The following is a 21,109-nucleotide window of genomic DNA, read 5'->3' as shown; positions in this document are numbered from 1 at the left end:
CCAACCTTTAGCTTAGTAGTGGAGTGCAAACTGCTTGTGCCACCCAGGATCCTCTTCAAATACAATAAACCAAAACCAAACCAAACCCACTGCCATCATGTTGATTCCAACTCATAGCAACTCCCATTTGATTTCCAAGGCTGTAAATTTTTTTATTTTATTTTTTTAATTTTTGTTGTGGTTTGGGTGAAAGTTTACAGAGCAAACTCATTTTCCATACAGTAGTTCATACGCATTTTGTCTCATGACATTGACTGCAATTCCCCACAATGTAACAGCTCTCTTCCCACTTCCTCACCATAGTTACCTCTTCCCTGTGTCCTTCCTTCCTGTGCACTTCCGCCACTGAGCTGTCTCCCTGTGCAAACACTGCCCTTCTGTTCTCTCATGATTGATTGCTCCAAGGAATATATCTACCTGATATAAATGTTCACCCTATATGCCTGTCTATTGTTTGGAAGCCACAGGAGTGGGTTGAATTCCAGACCTGAAGGGTAGCTAGGGGCCATAGTCTCAGGGGTCTCACCAGGCTCTATTAGACCAGCAAACTTGGGCCCTTTTTTTTTTTTTTTTTTTTTTTTATGATTTTGAGTTTTGTTTCACATTATTCTCCCACTCTATCCAGGATCTCTTGCACTGATCCCCCTCTGAGTGGTTGACAGTGGTAGCCAGTCACCATCTAGTTCTTCTGGTCTCACATTCATACAGGCTGAGGATCATATGGTCTACCAGTCCCTTGGACGAATTGTTTCCATGCATCTTTGTTTTTGTTTTTTTTTTTTCATTTTTCTTTGCTCTGGATGAGGAGAGACCCATTGTTGCATCTAGGTGGCTACTTCCAAGGCTGTAAATCTTTATGGAAATAGATTGCCTTATCTTCCTCCCTCAAAGCACCTAGTGGGTTTGAACCGTTGACCTTCTGGTTAGCAGTCAAATGGCTTACCCACTACACCACCAGAGCTCCTTCTTTAAATGCAATATAAAAGTACTTTTGTAGGTTAGTGCAGTTGGACCTGCTGCTAACTTAGAAAGTGCCATCAAATGTGCATAGGTACGTGCATATTCTCTGCCAGTGACCAAGGCAACATGCATAGAACTCACACTCCCTACACAACCCCGTCCCCTGAAGTATTTTCTCTTTGGAGACTGGCTGAATCTTTGGTAATTTGGACAGAAGCTCTGACCACCTCTCACTAACTGCCTGACCTCTGGAAAGACACTTATTTCTGTATCTGCATTCCCTCTACTTAAAATGAAGGGGCTGGACATGAAAGCCTTGCCAGGACTCAAGTTTATAGGCCAGCTAGCTCAGTGTGAGAGTGTGTGTGTGTGTGTGCATGTGCTTATGGGGGAGGGGAGGAAGACAGCAGACTGTGACCTGCCCTGGGCCCCATACTTGCCAAGAATTGTCCTGCCCACCCACCTGGAGGAGGAGCGCTGGGTGAGAGCCCAGGAACTCTAACAGATGCAGTTCCAATTTAGTAACAAGAAGAAGTCCTCTCCAAGGCAACCCAGGCGAACATACCACCCACTGGGCAGGGCTAAAAATACATCCGCATGGTTTCAACGTCACACCTGAAATAAAAATACATCCAACCAGGGGCTGTTGGCTTGTTCTCCCCTACCCTACTCTGCTCTCTCCATCTGGTACCTTCTGGGGGCGGGGGGAGGAGTGGAGGGATAGGCAAGCACCTTTCTCCTCACTTACTCCCCTCCCTCCAGGACCTGACCAGCCCTCCCAAACCACACCACAGCAGAGCCCTGACTAGGCATGTCCTTTTGCAGCAACTGTGGCTAGAAGCTGCCACATGGCAAAATCTGAACAAAGTCCTGCATTAAGGGTAGATTCTGAGCCAGAAAGGATTTAGGCTTATTTCTTAGGACCTTCATTCCCATTGTCATTGCTTACTTCATTCATTCATTTTATTTCCATTCACTAATTCACCAAATATTTATTGATCCTCTGCTATGTGCCACACACTGTGTTTGACCTTTGGGAATTAAGGAATAGATAAGACAAGGTCACTGACCAGAGGACCTTATCATGTAGTGAAGAAGACAGATATGTTTACAGATAACTAGAGTTAGTAAAATTTAATAAGTATCATAAGGGAAATAAAAATAATTTTTTATTGGCAGTGCTTTTTAGTTTAAAAATGAGGTTCTGAGTTCTGATAATTGTAAACTGCCTCTCCCACTCCTTTCTTTATTTGAATTGGCATGTGGACTTGTTTTTCCTGCCAAATGAGTCAGTTGAGATGGGAATATAAATTTATTGGAGCGGATGGTGGCAATGTTGCTCTGAATAAAAAAGGTGCCCACACATCCTTCCATAGAAATGGAACAAGCATTAATTGATAGTTTACTAAGTGCCAGACACTCTATATGCTTCTTCATTTAATCCTTAGGATAACCTTCATGGTTATCCCTCTTTTGGTAAAGAAGAAATTGAGGCTCAGAGACATTCAGAAACTTGCCCAAAGCCACACAGCTCTCTGACTCCAAAGCCTATGCTTGTTTCAGATCACCAAGCATCCCACCCTAAATTGTGTGTGAGGTCACAGGAGAAACCCAGAGCATTTCCTATGACTCATAGAAGACCATGGTTCCTCTTGCTTGGAGGGAATCAGGGGAGCCTTCATAGAAGAGACAGCATTTTGAGTAGGGTTCTGAAGCTCATTCAAAGAAAGGGGTAGAGATACAGTACGAAAAGAAGAAGTTGCTGTAGAATCATTTCTGACTCATGACGATCTCATGTGTGTCAGAGTAGAACTGTGCTCCATAGGGTTTTTTTTTTTTTTTCTTTTTATTGTGATTTGGGTAAAAATTTACAGAGCAAGTACACTTTCCATACAGCAGTTCACATACACTTTGTCTCATGACATTGACTGCAATTTCCCACTATGCAACATCTCCCCTCCTACTTCCTCCCGATAGTTACCTCTTCCCTGTCTCCATCCCTGCATGCACTCCTGCCCCCTGAACTGTCTCCCTGTGCATAAGCAGCCCTTCTTTCTCCCATGCTTGTTCTCTCCAAGGAGTGTATCTACCTCAGGTAAATGTTCAACTCATATGCCTATTGTTTGGCTGGAAGCCACAGGCATGCATTCAATTCCAGACCTGAAGGGCAGCTAGGAGCCATAGTCTCAGTGGTTCCATCAGGCTCCATCGGGCCAGCAAATCTGTTCCCTGATTTTTTTTCCAAATGATTTTGAGTTTTGTTCCACATTGTTCTCCCTGTCTATCCAGGATCTCCTACATAGATCCTCTTCCAAGTGGATGACAGTAGTAGCCGGGCACCATCTAGTTCTTCTGGTCTCATAGGCTGCAGATTGGATGGTGTACCAGTCTCTAGGACTAATTGTTTCCATGAATTTTTGGTTTTCTTCATTCTTCTTGGCTCTGGATGAGGAGAGACCCATCGTTGCATCTAGATGGCAGCTTGCTAGCTTTTAAGATCTCAGTCGCCACTTGCCACAGTAGGAGGTGGAACAATGTTTTCTGTAGTATGTTATGCCAATTGAGCTTGATATCTTCATAGGGTTTTTAATAGCTAACTTTTCAGAAGCAGATCACCAGACTTTCCTTCCTAGGTGCCTCTGGGTGGACTCAAATCTCCAGCCTTTCAGTTAGCAGTCACGAGCGTTAACTGCATCATTCAGAGATGTTGAACCAGGCAATTCAGATGGAAGGAATAGATAGAACACCAGAACAGGGCATACGCAAAGAACAAGCTCAGATTGTCTGAGCTAATGAAGGGAAGTAGTGAAAATGCAAGTGACCAGGGCCCACTTGTTGTCCCTCCAACCACTGGAGTCTGTCTAAGAGAAATACTGAATTGTAGGCTGAGGCAACATCATGAAGAGCCTTTAAAGTCCATCTGAGGAGTGTTGATTTTATTTTATCAGTACCTAAGAGAAATTTCACTGCTTAGTTCTCAGTGTTATGGTCTTTTTGACGGTGAACAGATGCCTAAGAAAAGGATCGCTGTGGTCCTGGAAACAGTCTCTAGGATATTATCTTGGATTCTGTGACCCTAGTGACCTTCAGCCTGGGGCACTAGAAATAAAGGGTCAAAATGCTAGCCACTGGAGCAGGGTTTTTGAGGCAGCTGGGTATTTAGCAACTTGGGACAGCCTTGTGTGTCAGTGGAGAGTTGAATGGGTAGCTTGAGGGCCAGCCTGGTCACTGCTATGCCACCTCACAGGCCAACAGACAAATATCCTTCAGAATAGTCTGACCCTGACCAGGTCCCACTGGCCCATCACAGAGAATCTCCACATACCAAACCAAAAATCCATTGAGTAGATCCCAATTCATGGTGACCACGTTTGTGCCAGAATAGTACTGTGCTACATAGGGTTTTCAGTGACTGATTTTTTTGGAAGTAGATTGGCAGGCCTTTCTTCTGAGGTGCCTCTGGGTGGACTAGAGCCACCAGTCTTTCAGTTAGCAGCCCAGTACATAACAGTTTGCACCACTCAGGGACTCAATCTCCACGTGTTGTTGTTAGGTGCTATAATGTTGATTTTGACTCATGGCAACCTCAGAGAAGAACTGCTCCGTAGAGTTTTTAAGGCTGTAATATTTAGGGGAGCAGATTGCCAGGTCTTTCACCCATGGAGTCACTGTGTGGGTTGGAACCACCAACCTTTCAGTGAGTAGCTGAGTGTTAAACCATCATACCACCACGGCTCCTTTGCTCTCCTGCCATATGTTCCACCTTCTGGGACCATCCTCATCCCAGCTAGGACAGACCGGGAGCTCCTGCCTCCCCCATCCCTACTGAAAGAAGCAACAGGGGCTCTAGTAAAGGGTGAGCTCAGATGCTGGGATCCCTCACTCCACCTCCACCTGCTGTGAAATGCAGGGGGACCCTGAGGACTCAAGGTCAATCACAGTCTGAGGAGGTGGACAGCACAGGTGGGCTGCCACACACTTGGCTGGACCTGTGATTGAGGTCTGCGGTTCTGGCCAAGGTCACAAGGGAAGGATGGCTGAGAGACTCAGAAGTGACAGAGTGGCATGACTGTGAATCACAAGGTTTATCACCCAGAAAGAGAGCTCAACATGAATGTCTCCCTCGGCCTGTGACCATTCTTCCCTCCACCCTCCCTCGTCTTTGGTGCTCTGCTTCCTTCTAAGTATCTACACTCTATCTCACTCTCTTTCTGTCTCTGTCTCTTGTTCTTTGTATCTTTGTCTCTCCAAAGCTCTACATTTTTACATTCTTTCTAACTTTTTGTCTGTCTCTATCATGACCCTCTATCATACTGCTTCTCTGTTTCCACTTCTCCTCTAAGCAAGAAAAAATGTGTTGTTTAAAAAGTTTAAATTCAGGTTGTCCAATGAGGAAGGGAGATGGAAAAGAGCCCAATAATCTTTCCTGGAGTCCTTTTAACAAAAGGATATGAGCTTCAACCCTGTAGGGAAATTTAAGTAGAAATGAGCCATCTATCAATGATAAGAATTACCAAGTGGTTGGGGTCCTCCATCCCAGGAGGTCTTTGAAAATGTTAGGGAAAAGCCACAGCCCTGTGTATGTTAAGAATATCTGCCTTGCAGTGGGTAGGAATGAAGTGGGCTTTGTTGAACCTGGTCCTGGCCACCTAAGTCTTCTCTCAGAAGGCAGAGTCACAGCAGAGGTAGAGTCAGGATTTCGTTGCTCTGAAGAAAAAAATGGGGCCTGAAATGAGGTCTCAGCATTTCTGTTGCTAGAGAGAAGGTGGCATTCACTTCTGCAAAGGGCTCCCTCAAAATCCTGCCCTGTCTTCTCTCCCTAAAGCAACCTCACACTCTCTGGCCCCAAACTGGGCATTCCAGGCCAGTGAATTTGGGAGAGATGTAAAAAACACGACGGGAAAAATGTCAGAAGTAATTAAACCATGGGATGGTTAAACCCCTGTAGAAATCAACACATCCGGTTTAATCACCTTCTTAAGCTATCACAAGACTGCAATTCTGTTGAGAGGGGTTCTTTATTTCTTTGGATCGTTAAAGGGAACTGCATATCTTGAGCTTGATTTTTAGTTCATATACTCCTGGGGAGTGGTAATGAGAATGGGGGTGGGGAGGGGGTGCTCAGAAAAGAAAAAAGAAATAATAAAAGGTTATTTGAGATCATCTCCTCTCCCCATCTCCAGAGCCCGGCCCTTGTCTCTCCCTCCCTCCTGCCTCTGTCCGCACTCACAGTGCCACTCCGCCCTCCCAGCACCCAGGCAAAGGCACAGTGCTGAATGTGCTAAATTAGGCCATTAGAGAAATTCATTTCTCTTTATTAGTCTGTGTCAAATCCTTTTTATTAGTGGCTGGAAACGACCTCTCTTCTGCAGTAAAATGTCATGCCAGTTCACTCCTTTTATTTGTTCTGCACTGACGAGGCTCAAACTCTCATTGAATTAGTGTATGAGATTTATTTCCTCCAAATTTTGAAGGGCTTAAGAGAGATTGGGGTGGAGAGGGGCAGGCGGGAGGTGGCATGGAGGGAGAGTGGAGAAGGGAACTGGGAAGGGAGAAGGGTGAGCTCTTATGGATGCCAAATGTCCTGGGCCCTTAGGAAATAAAGTCTAATGGTCATCTTTCATATCTTGTTCATTGCCTTCTGGGCATTGGGGCTGAGTTTCCACATTCCTGCTTCCAGCCCTCTAAAGTATATTCATCCACAATGGAAAGTTCAGATGGCGGGAAGAGGAACTCCTTAAAAGCCATTTTCTAGTTGGACAAACTCTGGCTCAGGGAAAGCTAAGAATAACAGAGTCAAGTTCCCACATCTAATTGGAAAGCCCTTCGCTGGTTCAGTCATTCATGTCCCACGGGGCTAATATATCCAGCTCGGTGGTCCCTCCCCTATTCACCCCACCCTACCCCTAATGAGGCTGCTGGAAAGGACTCCTTGAGGGTGGCTGCCAGCCTCATCACCAGCCATATGGGGTGATGGTTCTCTAGCGGTGCTATAACAGAAATACCACAAGTGGATGGCTTAACGAACAGGAATCTATTCTCTTACAGTTTAGGAGACTAGAAGTCCAAACTCAGAGTGGTGGCTGGGTAAAGATCCCTCAACCTTAGGCTTCAGATCTGCTTCTTATTCCAGGTCCACTGGAGCTAGACACGTCTCCTAACTCAGACAGCTGCTGGCTGTGAAGGTTGATAAACCCAAGGTCGGCAGGTAAAAGGCACTATCCCAAGATTAGCAGGCAACATAGTAGGCCACTAGTTGAAGTCTGGGAACAGTCCCAAGATCACCAGCAATATGGCAGGCCACTGATGGCTCAGCCAAACACAGGATCCAAATGTGCCAAAAAGCTACAGAGCCTGTGCAAATCTTCTTATATACTGGAAGCAGGGCACAGCTCGAAGGCAACTCCTTAGCTGCTCACAGCAGATTCCACTGTGGAGGTGATTACAATCTCATCATGGGGAATAACTACATCCAGCTGCCAACCCACTCAAAATCATGGCCTAGCCAAGTTTCCACACAACCTTAACTACCATAGGTAATGTCGGAGGTTAGCTTAGAAAATATAGGACAAATTTTAGGCAGGCATAGGCTGGGCAGCTGGTAAAGGAGCACATGACTTTCCCAGAAATGGTCTGGGAATACCTTAGCAAAGCCCATGGCGTGACGGCAGCCATGGAACCCAGCGGAGTCTCTGGGAAACTGAGCCTGTTTCTCAGCAGACCCCATCCTCAAGCATGGTAGCCAATTTGGGTTCATAGAGGGATTCAGGTGCAACACATGAGAGCCAAAGCAGCCCCACTAACCCTGGCTGGGTTCATAAGAGAAGGTATGGGCAAGCTTAGTGCCACCTTAGCTCAGTGAGACAGACAGGGCTCCTGGATTTGGGGTGGGAAGAACCTGAAGCAGGAGCCAGGGAGGCTGGGGCATGAGAAGGGAGGATTTGGGAGCTGATAGTACAGATCATTGTCCTCCCAGCCCTGAATGCCCAGTCCTCAAGCTTATGGGGAGGGGTGCAGAGAGGGCCTACCAGCATCCAGGATGTCTCTGCCCTGTGCTCCACAGACCCTTAGTTAACGTCAGGGGGAAGAACAGAAAGCATGCTCCCCTCTTTTGAGAGATAGCAGAAATCACCCACAAATATGTCCACCACCCCCTATTCTGGAGAGATCTGACACCTAGAACTAACAGAGGCTTATAAAATGGACCCGTGGTAAGTGGTTCTGCATTGAACATGTATGTTGTTTCCATTGTAGGTGAGAATGCCACCCACCACCCCTGCAAGCCCAGCTTTGTCTGAGACTTATGTTGTTGTTGTTTGCCGTTGAGTTGGCCCGACTCATAGCGACCCCCCCCCTTGGGTTTCTGAGGCAGTATCACTACAGAAGTAGATTGCCCAACCTTCCTTCCAAGGAGTGGCTGGTAGATTTGAACCTCCAGCCTTCTGGTTAGCAATCAAGTGCCTTAGGCACTACACTACCAGAGCTCTTGTCTGAGACTTACAGGGTGTCTCAATATCTGACCCCTGCTTACCCCCTCATCCTCCTCTCCTTCCTCCACTGCCTACCTCAGTCCACCCACACCCATCTGGATTTTAATCCTGAAATGTGCGAAATTCATTCTTATCTCATGTACTTTGCTCTTGCTTTACTCCTGCTTCGAACGTCCCACCCTCTGATTTCTGCAAGACTGCCTCCTCATCATTTGAGGCTTAACTTAAATGTCATCTCCTCAGAGAGGCCTTCCCTGACCACCCTAAGTAGAACTTCTTCTCCCTGCAGGGGCAAGGGAAATAGCAGAGGAGACAACCCTCCTTTCCCTGTCCCAAACTTAGTGCTAGTAGTAGTAGCTGGGGGACACAATTGTCACAGATCCTTCTTCTCTAATCCATACACCACTCATGCTATGTACACAGAACACAAAATTCCCATAGACAAATGGCATACAGGTACACATAGCACATGCATGCACATTGCATACAAGGCATATACACACTGTATTCACTGCACACAAAATCTGCACCCAAATTGCATGCACAAAAACCCACACACACATACATACTGCATAAATACAACATGGTTGTGTGTGCACACAATGTAAAACATATAAGATAGCATATACACACACATACACACACTTGCTCTTCTTGACAGCATACACTTGACCAAGGTGCACACGCATGCATGCACAAACAGACCTTCCCCCTCTTCATTCAGGAGCTGCCCACTCTCCCTCCAACCTGCAAAAAAGGAATGTGCGGTCATCGTGTGGCTGCCGCAGGGCTGGGGGCTTGGGGCTGCACTCCCACCACCTGGCACGATGCTGCAGATTATTAGTTCCTGGTAATTTAGTGCCCTTGTACAGAGTCGATTTGTGCCTTTCATTCCTAATTGATCTAGTGGCTGTTTAAATGGCAGCAGGCATCTGTTGAGAGTAGGAAGGTTCATAAGGCGCAATAATTCATAACACCGTCTGGAATTTGCCTTTCATGTCCCTCAGCTAAACCACTGCAGGGCTCTGCTTAAATTACAGCCACTGAGGCTTTCTTTGGTATTCCACTCAGGGCCAGGAGAATCTTGCATTAAACTGGGATCAGGTTAGATTAGACCATAATATGCTGCAGTATTAGTGGCTGCAAATGAAGACTTATACTGGAGTTTAACCCCTTCACCTGGTTTTCTCTTTGTCTTCAGCCAGATGGCTAGGCTAACCTATTGTTTTTCTTACCAGCTTTCTACTCAGGCTGAATAGATTGTCTAGCAATTTGGGGTTGCAGATGGGCCTCCTGCAGACTCTCACCCTTTTTCCTGTGTACTGTGCAGCCTGTAGCATTGTGGCCCAACTGTTTATATATCAGGACTCAAATCAAAAGGTTTGGGAGATTGTGTCCAGGGGCAGATGCTGCCAGGCCAAGAAGCTCATCTGAAGGAAGAATTTATCTCCCCATACCCACCACTATAGAACCCTGGTTGCACAGTCATTAAAGCCCTCAGATGCTAACTGAAAGGTTGGTGATTCAAACCCACTAGCCACCCTGTGGGAAAAAGATGTGGTAGTCTTCTTTCCTAAAGATTTACAGCCTTGGAAACCCTATGGGATAGTTCTACTCTGTCCCATAGGGTCACTATGAGTCAGGATCGACTCAATGGTAATGGGTTTAGATTTGGTTTGGGGTTTACCCACCACTGCCCCTGAGCCTCATTTAAAAACAAACAAAAACCCACTGCTTTTGAGTCAATTCCAACTCGTGGCAACCCTACGTGTTACAAAGCAGATTAGCAGGCCTTTCTTCCACAGTGCTGCTAGGTAGGTTTGAACCATCAACCTGTTGGTTAGTAGTCAAGTGCAAACCATTTGCACTACCCAGGGACCCAAGCTTGATTAGAAATATGTGGGTGTGAGTGTGGATAGGGGAGGGTTCTTTCTGTCTTTTTGCCTAGAATTATTAAAATCTCAAAATGGGACAGGCTGTTAGTGATGCTCCCTCCCACTTACAAATACACACCGCCTGGATGTTCAGTTCTTCTCTGGGTGTGTTCAATCATGGTGTGCTGGAGGGGAAAATCATGCTCTGTTTTCCTCATCAAGACTTACTACACTGTCCAATATGGTAGCCACTAGCCACATGAGGCTGTTTAAATTGATCAAAATTTAAAATTGTCTGCCAGTCATAACAGTCCTATTTCAAGTACTCAATGACCAGATGTGGTCTGTGGCTAACATATTAGACAGTGGGAATTATTGAACATTTCCATCATTGAAGAAAGTTCTATTGGACAGTGTTGGCTAGAGTATTCCTTTTTCCAGAGGCCTGGTGACTGGGAGCCAACCTCTCTCAATAAGCAGGGATTTCCCAAAAAGAAAGGAGCTAGATTTGGTGGTCCCAGGAGACTGAGGAAAGAGACCAGGGAAGGATATGTTTTTGGAAGACAGTGTCTCCACTGCTCCCGAGTCCATGCATCAACAGCCCATGTACACACATGCACACATACTGCACTTTGAGATATAGTCATTCACAAATACAATGAAAATAAACATGATATGCACTCACATATACACATAAGCTTACCCACAGGTAACACATATGTATTCAACAAATACTTACTGAGATCCACATACTCTACTAGACTCTGGGCATGCAGGGATGAATAAAGTAGGCTCAATTCCTGCACTTGTATAGCTTCCTGATGAGGAAAGTAGATGATAAAACAAACAACTCAAGGTGCTATCAGCATAGGTTGGGGCGGGGGGGCAAGAGTCAAGGAAGCTTCCCAGAATTGGTGATGTCCAAGATCGGACTCATGGAGCTATTCAAGTAAGCACTTCAGCTCATGTAGATACATAGATCCATCGCAGAACCATGCACATGTCCACACACACTCACTCACACACACTCTTCCATTCATCAATTCCTTGACTCATTCAGTCACTCACTAACTATTTATTAAGTGCTGCTAAGAGCATGCATGAGCAAGGCCCTAGAGATACAATGATCATTAAAACAGGTACAATCTTCGAGGAAGACGGTGAACAAATAACTATGCAAATAATCATTTAATTACAGCTGTGCTAAATGTGTGATGATAGAAAATTGCAGGAATATGTTAAGACATGAGATTGGGTGTCTGACCTAAATGGAGTCTGCCAACACACATAGGATGGGTCAAGACCTCTGCCTACCATGTGTAGACAAGTATTCTGGCCACACACACACCCTGCACGTACTGTGCAAACACACAGTCATGTACATATATATTGTCTTCAGCTGGCTCCAGACAGCCAACAATGGGTCTGTGAACTCCCACTGATATTCATGTCCAAGACCTTTCCAGGATTCCCACATTCCTCTTCTGGGTGACCCTGAGCCAGAAGGGGACACCTACTTCTTTGAAGGATTATAACTCATCAACCCTCACCATATCCATGCAGCTTATCTAACCAAAGAGAGTAGTCAGGCATCCACATGGAAAAAGAGAAGGTGTCTGAAGCCCCAGGAACCAGGAACCTGGAGCCTCCATGCCAAGGCATGGAATGCTGCCATCTAGGTTGACCATGGGGACCGAGAACATTCTCAAGGAGTGGGACCTTGGGAGAAGTGACAGAAATGTGGGCAAGGGCTCCTGGTGGCTTCTGAGTCCAGCCAGCAGCATGGTCTCTGTGTATACACATGTGTGAGCTCTTGATGTCCCCGCAGGCACCCTCTTTTCCCGCTCCTGACGCTGCTGTTTGAGAAATGTGAACAGGCCACCCAGGGCTCTGAGTGCATCACATCCGCCAGCTTTGATGTAGACATCGAGAACTTTGTCCACCAGCAGGAGCAGGAGCACAAACCCTTCTTCAGCGATGACCCAGAACTGGACAATCTGGTAAAGACCCTCTAATCCCCCACCCCACCCTGCCTAGAGTCTTCCTACCCTCTGATCCTTTTCTAACACCTTAGAAATGCTTCTTTAACTCAATTCTTTTCGACAAAAAATTATGAATGAGCACTAGATATATTATTCTAGAATCTGAGAACCATTTTTAAGTTTCTTAAAACTTGAGTTACATGCAGAGGTTTTGCTGCCAAAGTTCTCTCCCTTCCTGTGTGGCACCAGCATCTTACCACCCACCTTCTTGCAGCACAGAAAAGACAAACCCAGTGCCATCGAGTTGATTCCAACTTACAGTGACCCTGTAGGACAGAATAAAACTATCCCATAGCGTTTCTAAAGCTGTAATCTTTACAGAAGCAGACTGCCACATCTTTCTCCCATGGAGGGGACAGTGAGTTCAAACCACTGACCTTTTGGTTATCAGCCCAGCACTTTCACCATTGCGCCATCAGGGCTCCTTAGAGAAGAGGAGAGTCATATCAGCCAGAATGTGTGGGGTAGCTACTCTGAGCGCTGGAGTCCTAGCACATTAGTTATCTGTCTTGGGCTGCCCAGAGAGTAGTTAATAGCTGGGTGCTACAGTGTGGACAATGTAGGGTAATATGTTGAAGCCTATCAACAGAGAGAAAGACTTAGAGACACACTCATGAGAAGAAGATGACCAGCACAGGTCCTGCCTATTTAAAGGATCACAGTAGATCAGATTCTCAAATCTAGTTTGACATCCAGACCACTACTACAGATTTATAAATTACATACTCATGGGCTCCACAACCTGGAAATTGTGATTCAGTACCCTAGGTGGGGCCTGTGAATCTGCATTTCTTAATGTTTCCAGGCCAATTTCAATCATCAATTAGCCTTGGTAACCACTGAGGCAGATAACATCTGAAATCCTCATTCATCCCTAGGAATTCTGTTGAGGGAAAGTGATAGAGGGGTTTCTCTGTTCACACTATAAAGAGTCATCATGGAATTGTGAACCACAGTCCTTGATTTTCTGTGGTGGACTACTCAGATTATGCACAGTGAATCTGGAAATTCTGTGAAACAACCCTCCACATACACACACACACACACACACACTGATTATAGTGTTGACCTCTCACCTCCAGAGTTTTGCCTGTACCTGTTCCTTACAGGGAAACAGGATTAGAAAAACAAATGTGGTTCCAAAAGGGAAGGAATAAAAAATACACACAGAGAGAGACACAGCGCACCTGCAGAACAGATGCCGATGACATTGGTTTTATTCTGTGTTGTGAATTATCCACCCCACTACTTCTCTCAGGAGTTGAATATGGTACTTTATGGAGTCTTGAAGAGCTACTGGGAGAGCCCACTCTGGTTTAGAAATTTGTGACATGTTTTGTTGGGCTGGTGTGGTTAAGGGGAGGGGGTGAGACTTGGCCAGAGAGTAAGCCCCAGATCCCTTTGCTCCCCCCTGGCTCCTCCCTTTTCCCTTCAGAGCCTGAGCAGCCTCACTTCCCAGGCAGCCAGGCCACTGTCTCTCAGCCTTGGCTGCTCCCCATCCCCCATCCCTTGAGAAAGGTTTCCCCAGGCAAATTCTCCCATCGGTCCAATATGAAGTGCAGGCTGTTCTGCACCTGCCCTGCTTTCTGGCTGATTGGAATGGCAGAACTGCAGGTGTAAAGCAGATCTACAGAATCCAGACCCACAGCAGCCATTGACATGAGGCAGCCACTTCTGGGGGAGCTGGAATGGATCTGGAAAGCCATGGCTCACTCCCCTCACCTTAAACTCACAAGAAACTGAGGCCTGAGTTGGTGAGAAAATGTAAAAACTCAGATTGAGTGACAGGAAAGAATTTAAACCTTCTTAAGGGAGGAGTGTTTTTTGTTCATAGTCCCATCAATTCCAGTTCAAGGCGACCCCACAGGTGCAGAGTAGAACTACACCATAGGGTTTTCAAAGCTGTGATCTTTTGGGAGCAGATTGCCAGACCTTACTTGTCAAGATGAGTCGGGGCCGACTCGACGGCACATAACAACAACAACAACAACAACTTTCAAGATGCCTCTGGGTAGGTTTGAACCACCAACCTTTTGCTTAGTAGTCCAGCGCTTGACCATTTGTGCCACACAGGGACTCGTCTAAAGGGTAGGAGTCCTGGGGAAACAAACTTCTCCTTCCTCACCTACCACCACCTGCCAGCTGACCTGTGGAGACCCACTGAGGAAAACCTCCTGTTGTGGTAGAGCCTGGAAAATGTCCCATAGTGTCCAGTTCCATGCTTTTCCCTCATCCACACTGCCCAGAGCTCGCAGGGTTCACTTCAGCTCAAAGAATCCAATTTTCTCCATTCAGTCCACCTGGCCTGGGGACATGGAGGTTGTAGAAGTGACCTAAGGGCCGCAGACTTCTGGTGTTCCCTGGTCTTCTATCTCAGGTAGCTGGGCTGGGTCCTGCCCAAGTGTGGTCCCGCCGGTGGAACAGTGCACTGGACATTCCATCTTCTCATGTGAACCTGACCTACCTGGCTGAGATGGGCTGAGCCACAGAGTCAATGACTGGTTGATTGATGGACTTATTAAATGGAGAGATCTTGAAAGAGCACTTAGAAACAAAAGATTTGAGCCTAGCTTTACCACTTACTATATCAGTGTGACTTTGATGACTTAACTCCTCTGAGGCTCAGTTTCCTCATCTGCAGATCTAATCACACCTATCTCACATGATTTTAATAAAAAAGAAATGAGATGGGCTGTGGAAATAGGCTTAAAAGTGCCCAGCATCCAGAAGGTTAAACAGCATCATTAAGGAAAGGGACTCCAGCATTCTGCCCCCACAGTCTGGCCCATCAAAGAGACTGTGTGGCTTGGACATGGAAACTTTATTTGGGGAGTCAAGCAGTGCCCTTTGCCAACCCCCACTCCTAGTCCTGTGATGGGAGGGGGGATGAAGAGGCCAGCCACAGGAGCCATCATTAGAACAAGAATCATGTCACAAGCACAGCCGAGATGCACATAATTAGAAATTAGAAAAAGGTCAGATCGCGTCATTATCAGCTCAATCAGCTGCCGAGTGCCACAGTCAGTTAATTTGGCATCTGTATTTTTTACAACCCCGCACACGTAGTCCAACGGACTGTAACTCTTTATCTGGACAGATATACTGCGCAGCCGAGCAGGGACATAAAATGAGAGACCCCAAGCAAATGAGCTGAGATAATTGAGAGATTTATTTTTTATATATGTGTGTCAGGGTGGCTTTCCTTTGCCCTTGAATATTGACTTTCATAGATGGGGCTGTCAGGAGGGCACTCAGGTCCCCAAAAATTCTATCACTTAGAAGGTCCCATCCCCAGACCCTAGAGCCTCACTCTGGTCCTGCTTTCTCTCAAGCCTGGTAAACCCACAATCTCCAGCCATACCAAACTCACCCTTCAAAGATGTATCTTCCACATCCCAGCTTGTTGCCCTCCTCTCCCCCAAGCAAATGGCTACGTCATATCCTCCCATGTTTCCACTTCCAGACATGTTCCCATGGGAATGGCTGACTAAGCTCTGTCAGAGTCGTCCCCCAAATTACCAGAGAGTAGAAGGTTCAGAGGAAACTTCTCTCCCCTGGTTATCCAACAGCTCCCATGGTGTCCCTGTTGTTGTTGTTATGTGCTGTCGAGTTGGACCTAACTCATAGCGACCTCTCCTTGGGTTCCCAAGGCAGTATCACTACAGAAGTAGATTGCCCAACCTTCCTTCTGAGGAGTGGCTCGGGGGTTTGAACCGCCAGCCTTCTGGTTAGCAGTCGAGTGCCTTAGGCATTATACTACCAGAGCTCCCTCATGGTGTCCCTAGTGGAGGAGAAATAGAATCACAGAAAGTTGTTTTTAAGTGCTGTCCAACTGATTCCAACTCATAATAACCCTGTAGGACAAAGTAAAAACCCTCACAGGGTTTCCTAGGCTGTAATATTTATGGGAGCAAATTGCTAGGTCTTTTCTCCTGTGGAGCCACTAGTGGGTTCAAACCACTGACTTTTCAGTTAGCAGCCAGGTGCCTGATCATTGTACCACCAGAGCTCCCGACAGAGAGTTGAGGGAAGGAGAATACAACCTTAGAGAGAAAGAGGAGTCCCTGGGTGGTGCAAACAGTTAACACAGTGGGCTGCTAACTGAGAGGCTGGAGGTTCTAGTCCACCCAGAAGAAAGCCCTGGTGATCTGCTTCTGAAAAAAGCATCCATTAAAAACCCTGTGGAGCACAGTTCTACCCTGACACACAGGGGATCACCGTGAGTCAGAGTTGACTCAATGATAACTTTTTTTTTTTTTTGAAGAGAGAAACAAATCCTACCCACCCCCACCCCCACCCCCATTTTATAGATAGGAAAACTGACGTCCAAAAAGGGGAAGGGACTTGTCAGGATCAGAACTAGGCCGGCTGACTCCTAGACTGTACTCCTTTCATGACATCACACCACCTCTCTTCTTCCTAGGGGCAACCAAACCCTCATTTAAAAGTAACACCATCAGTACCCCTCCCCCTGACGTTCACGCTCTCTGGCCCGCTCTTCCTCCCCATTTCTGAGCTTTGGGGTAGCTGCCCAAAGACTAAGTTGGATGGCCCTGTTTGGCTCCCCTGGGAAAGGTCATCTCTGTTCTTCACATCTTCCACTCCAATTCCCACACCCACCCAGCACTCCTCAGTCTATTTCTTACCTGGCCTTCTGTTCCCCTCCTTGGGCCCAGCAGCCTCTGACTGGCGGTTGGTAAAGTTTGTAAAATTTGCAAGTTCCCCAAACCCCTTTGAAAGGTAAAAGCTTTTTGTTTTATAAAATCTGATTTACGGGCCCCTAGTGCAGGGCCAAGGTTTTATATATTATGCAAGATTTCAAACCGAGGCCGTAAAACGTACGGTTTCAGTTTCATGCATGGAATTTTTTTATGTGTAAATTTTTTAACATTTATGAGGCACGTTTTAATGAGACTCTCGTGTGGCTCGAGGGACAGATTACGGCTGCCTGACCACAAAGCCAGCTCCAAAACGGGGGCCCCCCAGGTCCCTGGGCCCACACTGCCCAGCCTATGGCTCTGAAGAGGCAGGGCCAGAAGCCTAAGGCTGGGGATAAGAAAGTATTTGAAGGAGCCACTGCAGAGCTCTGGACCCACAGGGACCTCGGGCCAGCCCCACTAGGAGAGCACTCACTTCCACCCTCAGTCCAGACTCTCCCTGCCTAGACAGAAGCAGAAAATCCTGCAGATATTAGGAAAGTGAAAGGAAGTAAGAATAATCAAAGCTAAAAATAATTAACATTTATGGTGCACTTACTAGGTGCCAGGTGCCTTTATAAACACTTTACATGTAGTATCTTATTTAATCCTCTTTGCAAACCCACAAGGCACTTACTATTATTATCCTCATTTTAAGAGGCGCGAATTGAGACAAGAGAGCTCAAGATCACACAGCTACTGTGTGGCAGGGGTGGGAATTAAATGCAGGAATCCTGCTCCAGCATCCACATTTGCAAGAGTTACCCTGCCCCATTAAAAAAAAAAAAAAAAAAACTAAACTCACTGTTGTCAAGTCAGTTTGACTCATAGCAACCCCTCCTTGAGTTTCCGAGGCGGTATCTCTACAGAAATAGATTGTCCAATCTTCCTTCTGAGAAGTAGCTGGTGGGTTTGAACTGCCAGCCCTCTGGGTAGCAGTCAAATGTCTTAGGCTAATATTTTTCTTAGATCTTTCTGTGTGCCATGTTTTATGCTTAGTTTTTTTCTAGCCATCTTGTTTAATCCTCAGTGCAACTATGAGGGAGTCATTATTATTATCCCCATTTTATAAATGAGGAAACTAAAGCTCAGAGATGATGGAAATTGTTTAAGATCCCATAGTAGGTTGTTGCTGTTGTTGTGTGCCGTCGAGTCGGCCTCAACTCCTTGGGTTGCCGAGGCAGTATCACTACGGAAGTAGATTGTCCAACCTTCCTTCCAAGGAGTGGCTGGTGTGTTTGAACCGCCAGCCTTCTGGTTAGCAGTCAAGTGTCTTAGGCACTATGCTACCAGAGCTCAGACCCAAAAGCTCAGAGACCAAAGCACATTGTCCTTGAGCACCTTTCTTTGCTATTTAACTCTCACAATTGCCCTGTGACATAGTTGTTATTATCCACATTTTGTTGTTGGTGGTGTGGAATTGGTTCCTGACTCATGGAGACCCCATGCACAACTAGATCAAACCATTAATCCATAAGCTTTTCATTTGCTGATTTTTTTGGGAAGTAGATCACCAGGCCTTTCTTCCTAGTCTGTTTTAGTATGGAAGCTACACTGAAATCTGTTCAATACCATAGTAACAGCCATGCTTCCAGTGACAGATGAGTGGTGGCTACACATGAGATACATTGGCTGGGAACTGAACCTGGATCCACCATGGAAAGAGAGAATTCTATCACTGAACCACCACTACCCCTTCTATTTCCATTTTACAGAGGAGGAAATTAAGAGACCCTCTAGCTAATAAATTGCAGAGCCAGAATTTGAACCCAGTGGATCTGACTCCCAAAACCCACCATCTTTCTGCTGTACCACACTGCTTTCCCAGGTTCTGAGGACATCAGAGCAAAAGTAACAAGCTATTGACTCAAAAGTGATTTAATTTGTTCAGTATAATGGTTTCCATAAATCTTTCATTCTTTCCCTAAATCATCTGTCAATTCCCTAGTGCCTGCTATTCACCTTTCTCCCACCACCCATTCTTTGTTCTAATGATCCCTCACTTCCAACTGGTCAGCTTGAGCTGGTCCCATCTGGAAAAATTCCTGATTATATTTTAGCTTTGGCTGCCCTAACGACCCACAGGAAATATCAAAGCTCTTTAAGGAATGTGTATTTATAAACTCTTTCTTCATCTGTAAGTGAGGGAGAATAGTCTCAGCTTCCCAACTTGCAGAAGAGGAAGAAGTGGGTGAAAGGAATCTGTCCTCCAGGGAAAGGACAGCTCCTAATTGCTACATGGAATTGAGCAGGTTACCCAATCTCTGAGCCTCAATTTCCTCATCTCTAGGAGAGCTCTGGTGGCATAGTGCCTAAGGCATTTGACTGCTAATCAGAAGGCTGGTGGTTCAAACCCACCAGCCAGTCCTTGGAAGGAAGATTGGGCAATCTACTTCCATAGAGATACTGCCTCAGAAACCCAAGTAGGGGTCGCTATGAGTTGAATCAACTCGATGGCAGTGAGCTTGGTTTTTTTTTTAATAGAGTAATAAGGATCTCTGGTGGCATAGTGAGTAAGGCATTTGGCTGCTAACCAGAAGGTCGATGGTTCAACCCCACCAGCTGCTATGCTACATGGGAGGAAGATGAGGCCATCTACTTCTATAAAGATTTATAGCCTTGGAAACCCAGTGGGGGTCACTATGAAGAATTGACTTGATGGCAGTGGATTTGGTTTACAAGAGTTATAATATTGCCTATTTCCCTGTATAAGTTAGGAAATGCAAATGAGATAATGGGCAAAAAAGTTTTGTATATTATAAAGTACTAAGTATATAAATGTTCTGAAAGGCAAAGAATTATGACTATCAAGTGAAAAGCCCAAGATCCCGAAGGAAAGAAAACTTTTTGAAAAGGAAGTTGGTGGTAGAAGGAGGGACACAGTGGCAAGAAGAAATGACATTTGTTGAATAGCTACCATATATCCAAAACATTTACATACATTATCTTATTCAGTTTTTACAACTCTGACCTGTAGGTATTATTGTCATCCTAAATTTTACAGAGAAAGATAAACCACTTTTCCAAAATGCCCAGGTAGGAAATCTATTCAGGACATCACACCATGTTACTTCATAAAAATGAAAACAGAGAACCCCCCCATCAGGAGACCTTGCTGAGACTGTGGTGTGGTGTGGGACTAAAAGTTAAAGTCCTATTTTACTTTGTGGATGAGAACTCTTTAGAAGATATGATCTGTATTTTGAAAGGGAAGGGAAGGAGAAAAGCTAAAAGCTAGAGGAAATGGCAAAAGAATTAACAGCACATTCACCAAATTTGCTGATGATATTAAATTAAGTAGAATTGCTATTGACTTAGAAGACTTGGAATAACTTTTTACATGACCTTGATCATTTAGAAAAAGAGTTTTATAAATCAAAATAATATTCTGATTTAGAGGCAAAAACCCAAAATTACAAGCATGTAGGCTGAAGGATGATTTATTAAACATAAGTAGAAAGAAAAAAAACTGAAAATGATTGTTTTTCACTAGAAGCTCTGGTAGCATAGTGCCTAAGGCACTTGACTGCTAACCAGAAGGCTGACGGTTTAAACCCACCAGCCACTCTTCGGAAAGAAGGTTGGACAATCTACTTCCATAGTGATACTGCCTCGGCAACCCACTATGAGGGGTCGCTATGAGTCGGGTTCAACTCAACGGCACATAACAACAACAACAACAAAGCTGCATATGGCTGAATTACGGAAAAATCAACAAGATATTAGAAATTATTAAAAGAGGTTTTGTGTATATATGTGTGTGTGTGTGTGTGTATTTTATACACACACACACACACACACATATATACGCATTTTGTTCCCTGTGATTCATAAAGCACTTAAGTCCTTCTTTAAATCTTTTGAGTAGGGGATCATCATTATCCCCATTTTACAAATGAGAAAACTAAGACTCAGAGAAGTCATGGAACTTATTCAGTGTCACCCAATTAGTAAACAGTAGGCCTGGGCTCAAATTCCGACTATCTGACAGTGAGCCCGTGGGCTTTCTGCTGTGCTAGGAGCCTCCCCACAATGACGGCTTCCCT

At 45.5% G+C, this 21,109-nt stretch overlaps 1 protein-coding gene across 1 annotated transcript in view; it reads left to right on the top strand.

Moving 5' to 3' along the window:
- PKNOX2 (PBX/knotted 1 homeobox 2) overlaps positions 1-21,109 on the top strand; it is a 118,084-nt gene that overhangs the window by 45,666 nt on the left and 51,309 nt on the right. The window contains exon 3 of the mRNA XM_007952105.2: positions 12,153-12,324. Coding sequence (XP_007950296.1) covers positions 12,153-12,324 — 172 coding nt within the window. The remainder of the gene's footprint in view (positions 1-12,152; positions 12,325-21,109) is intronic.

The sequence above is a fragment of the Orycteropus afer genome, unplaced genomic scaffold, assembly GCF_000298275.1.
Source record: "Orycteropus afer afer isolate SDZICR_OR568_19922 unplaced genomic scaffold, OryAfe1.0 scaffold00325, whole genome shotgun sequence".
In the NCBI taxonomy this organism is placed as follows: Eukaryota; Metazoa; Chordata; class Mammalia; order Tubulidentata; family Orycteropodidae; genus Orycteropus; species Orycteropus afer.
Note: the sequence above shows the minus strand (reverse complement) of the source record. Positions and strands in the feature narration are given on the sequence as shown.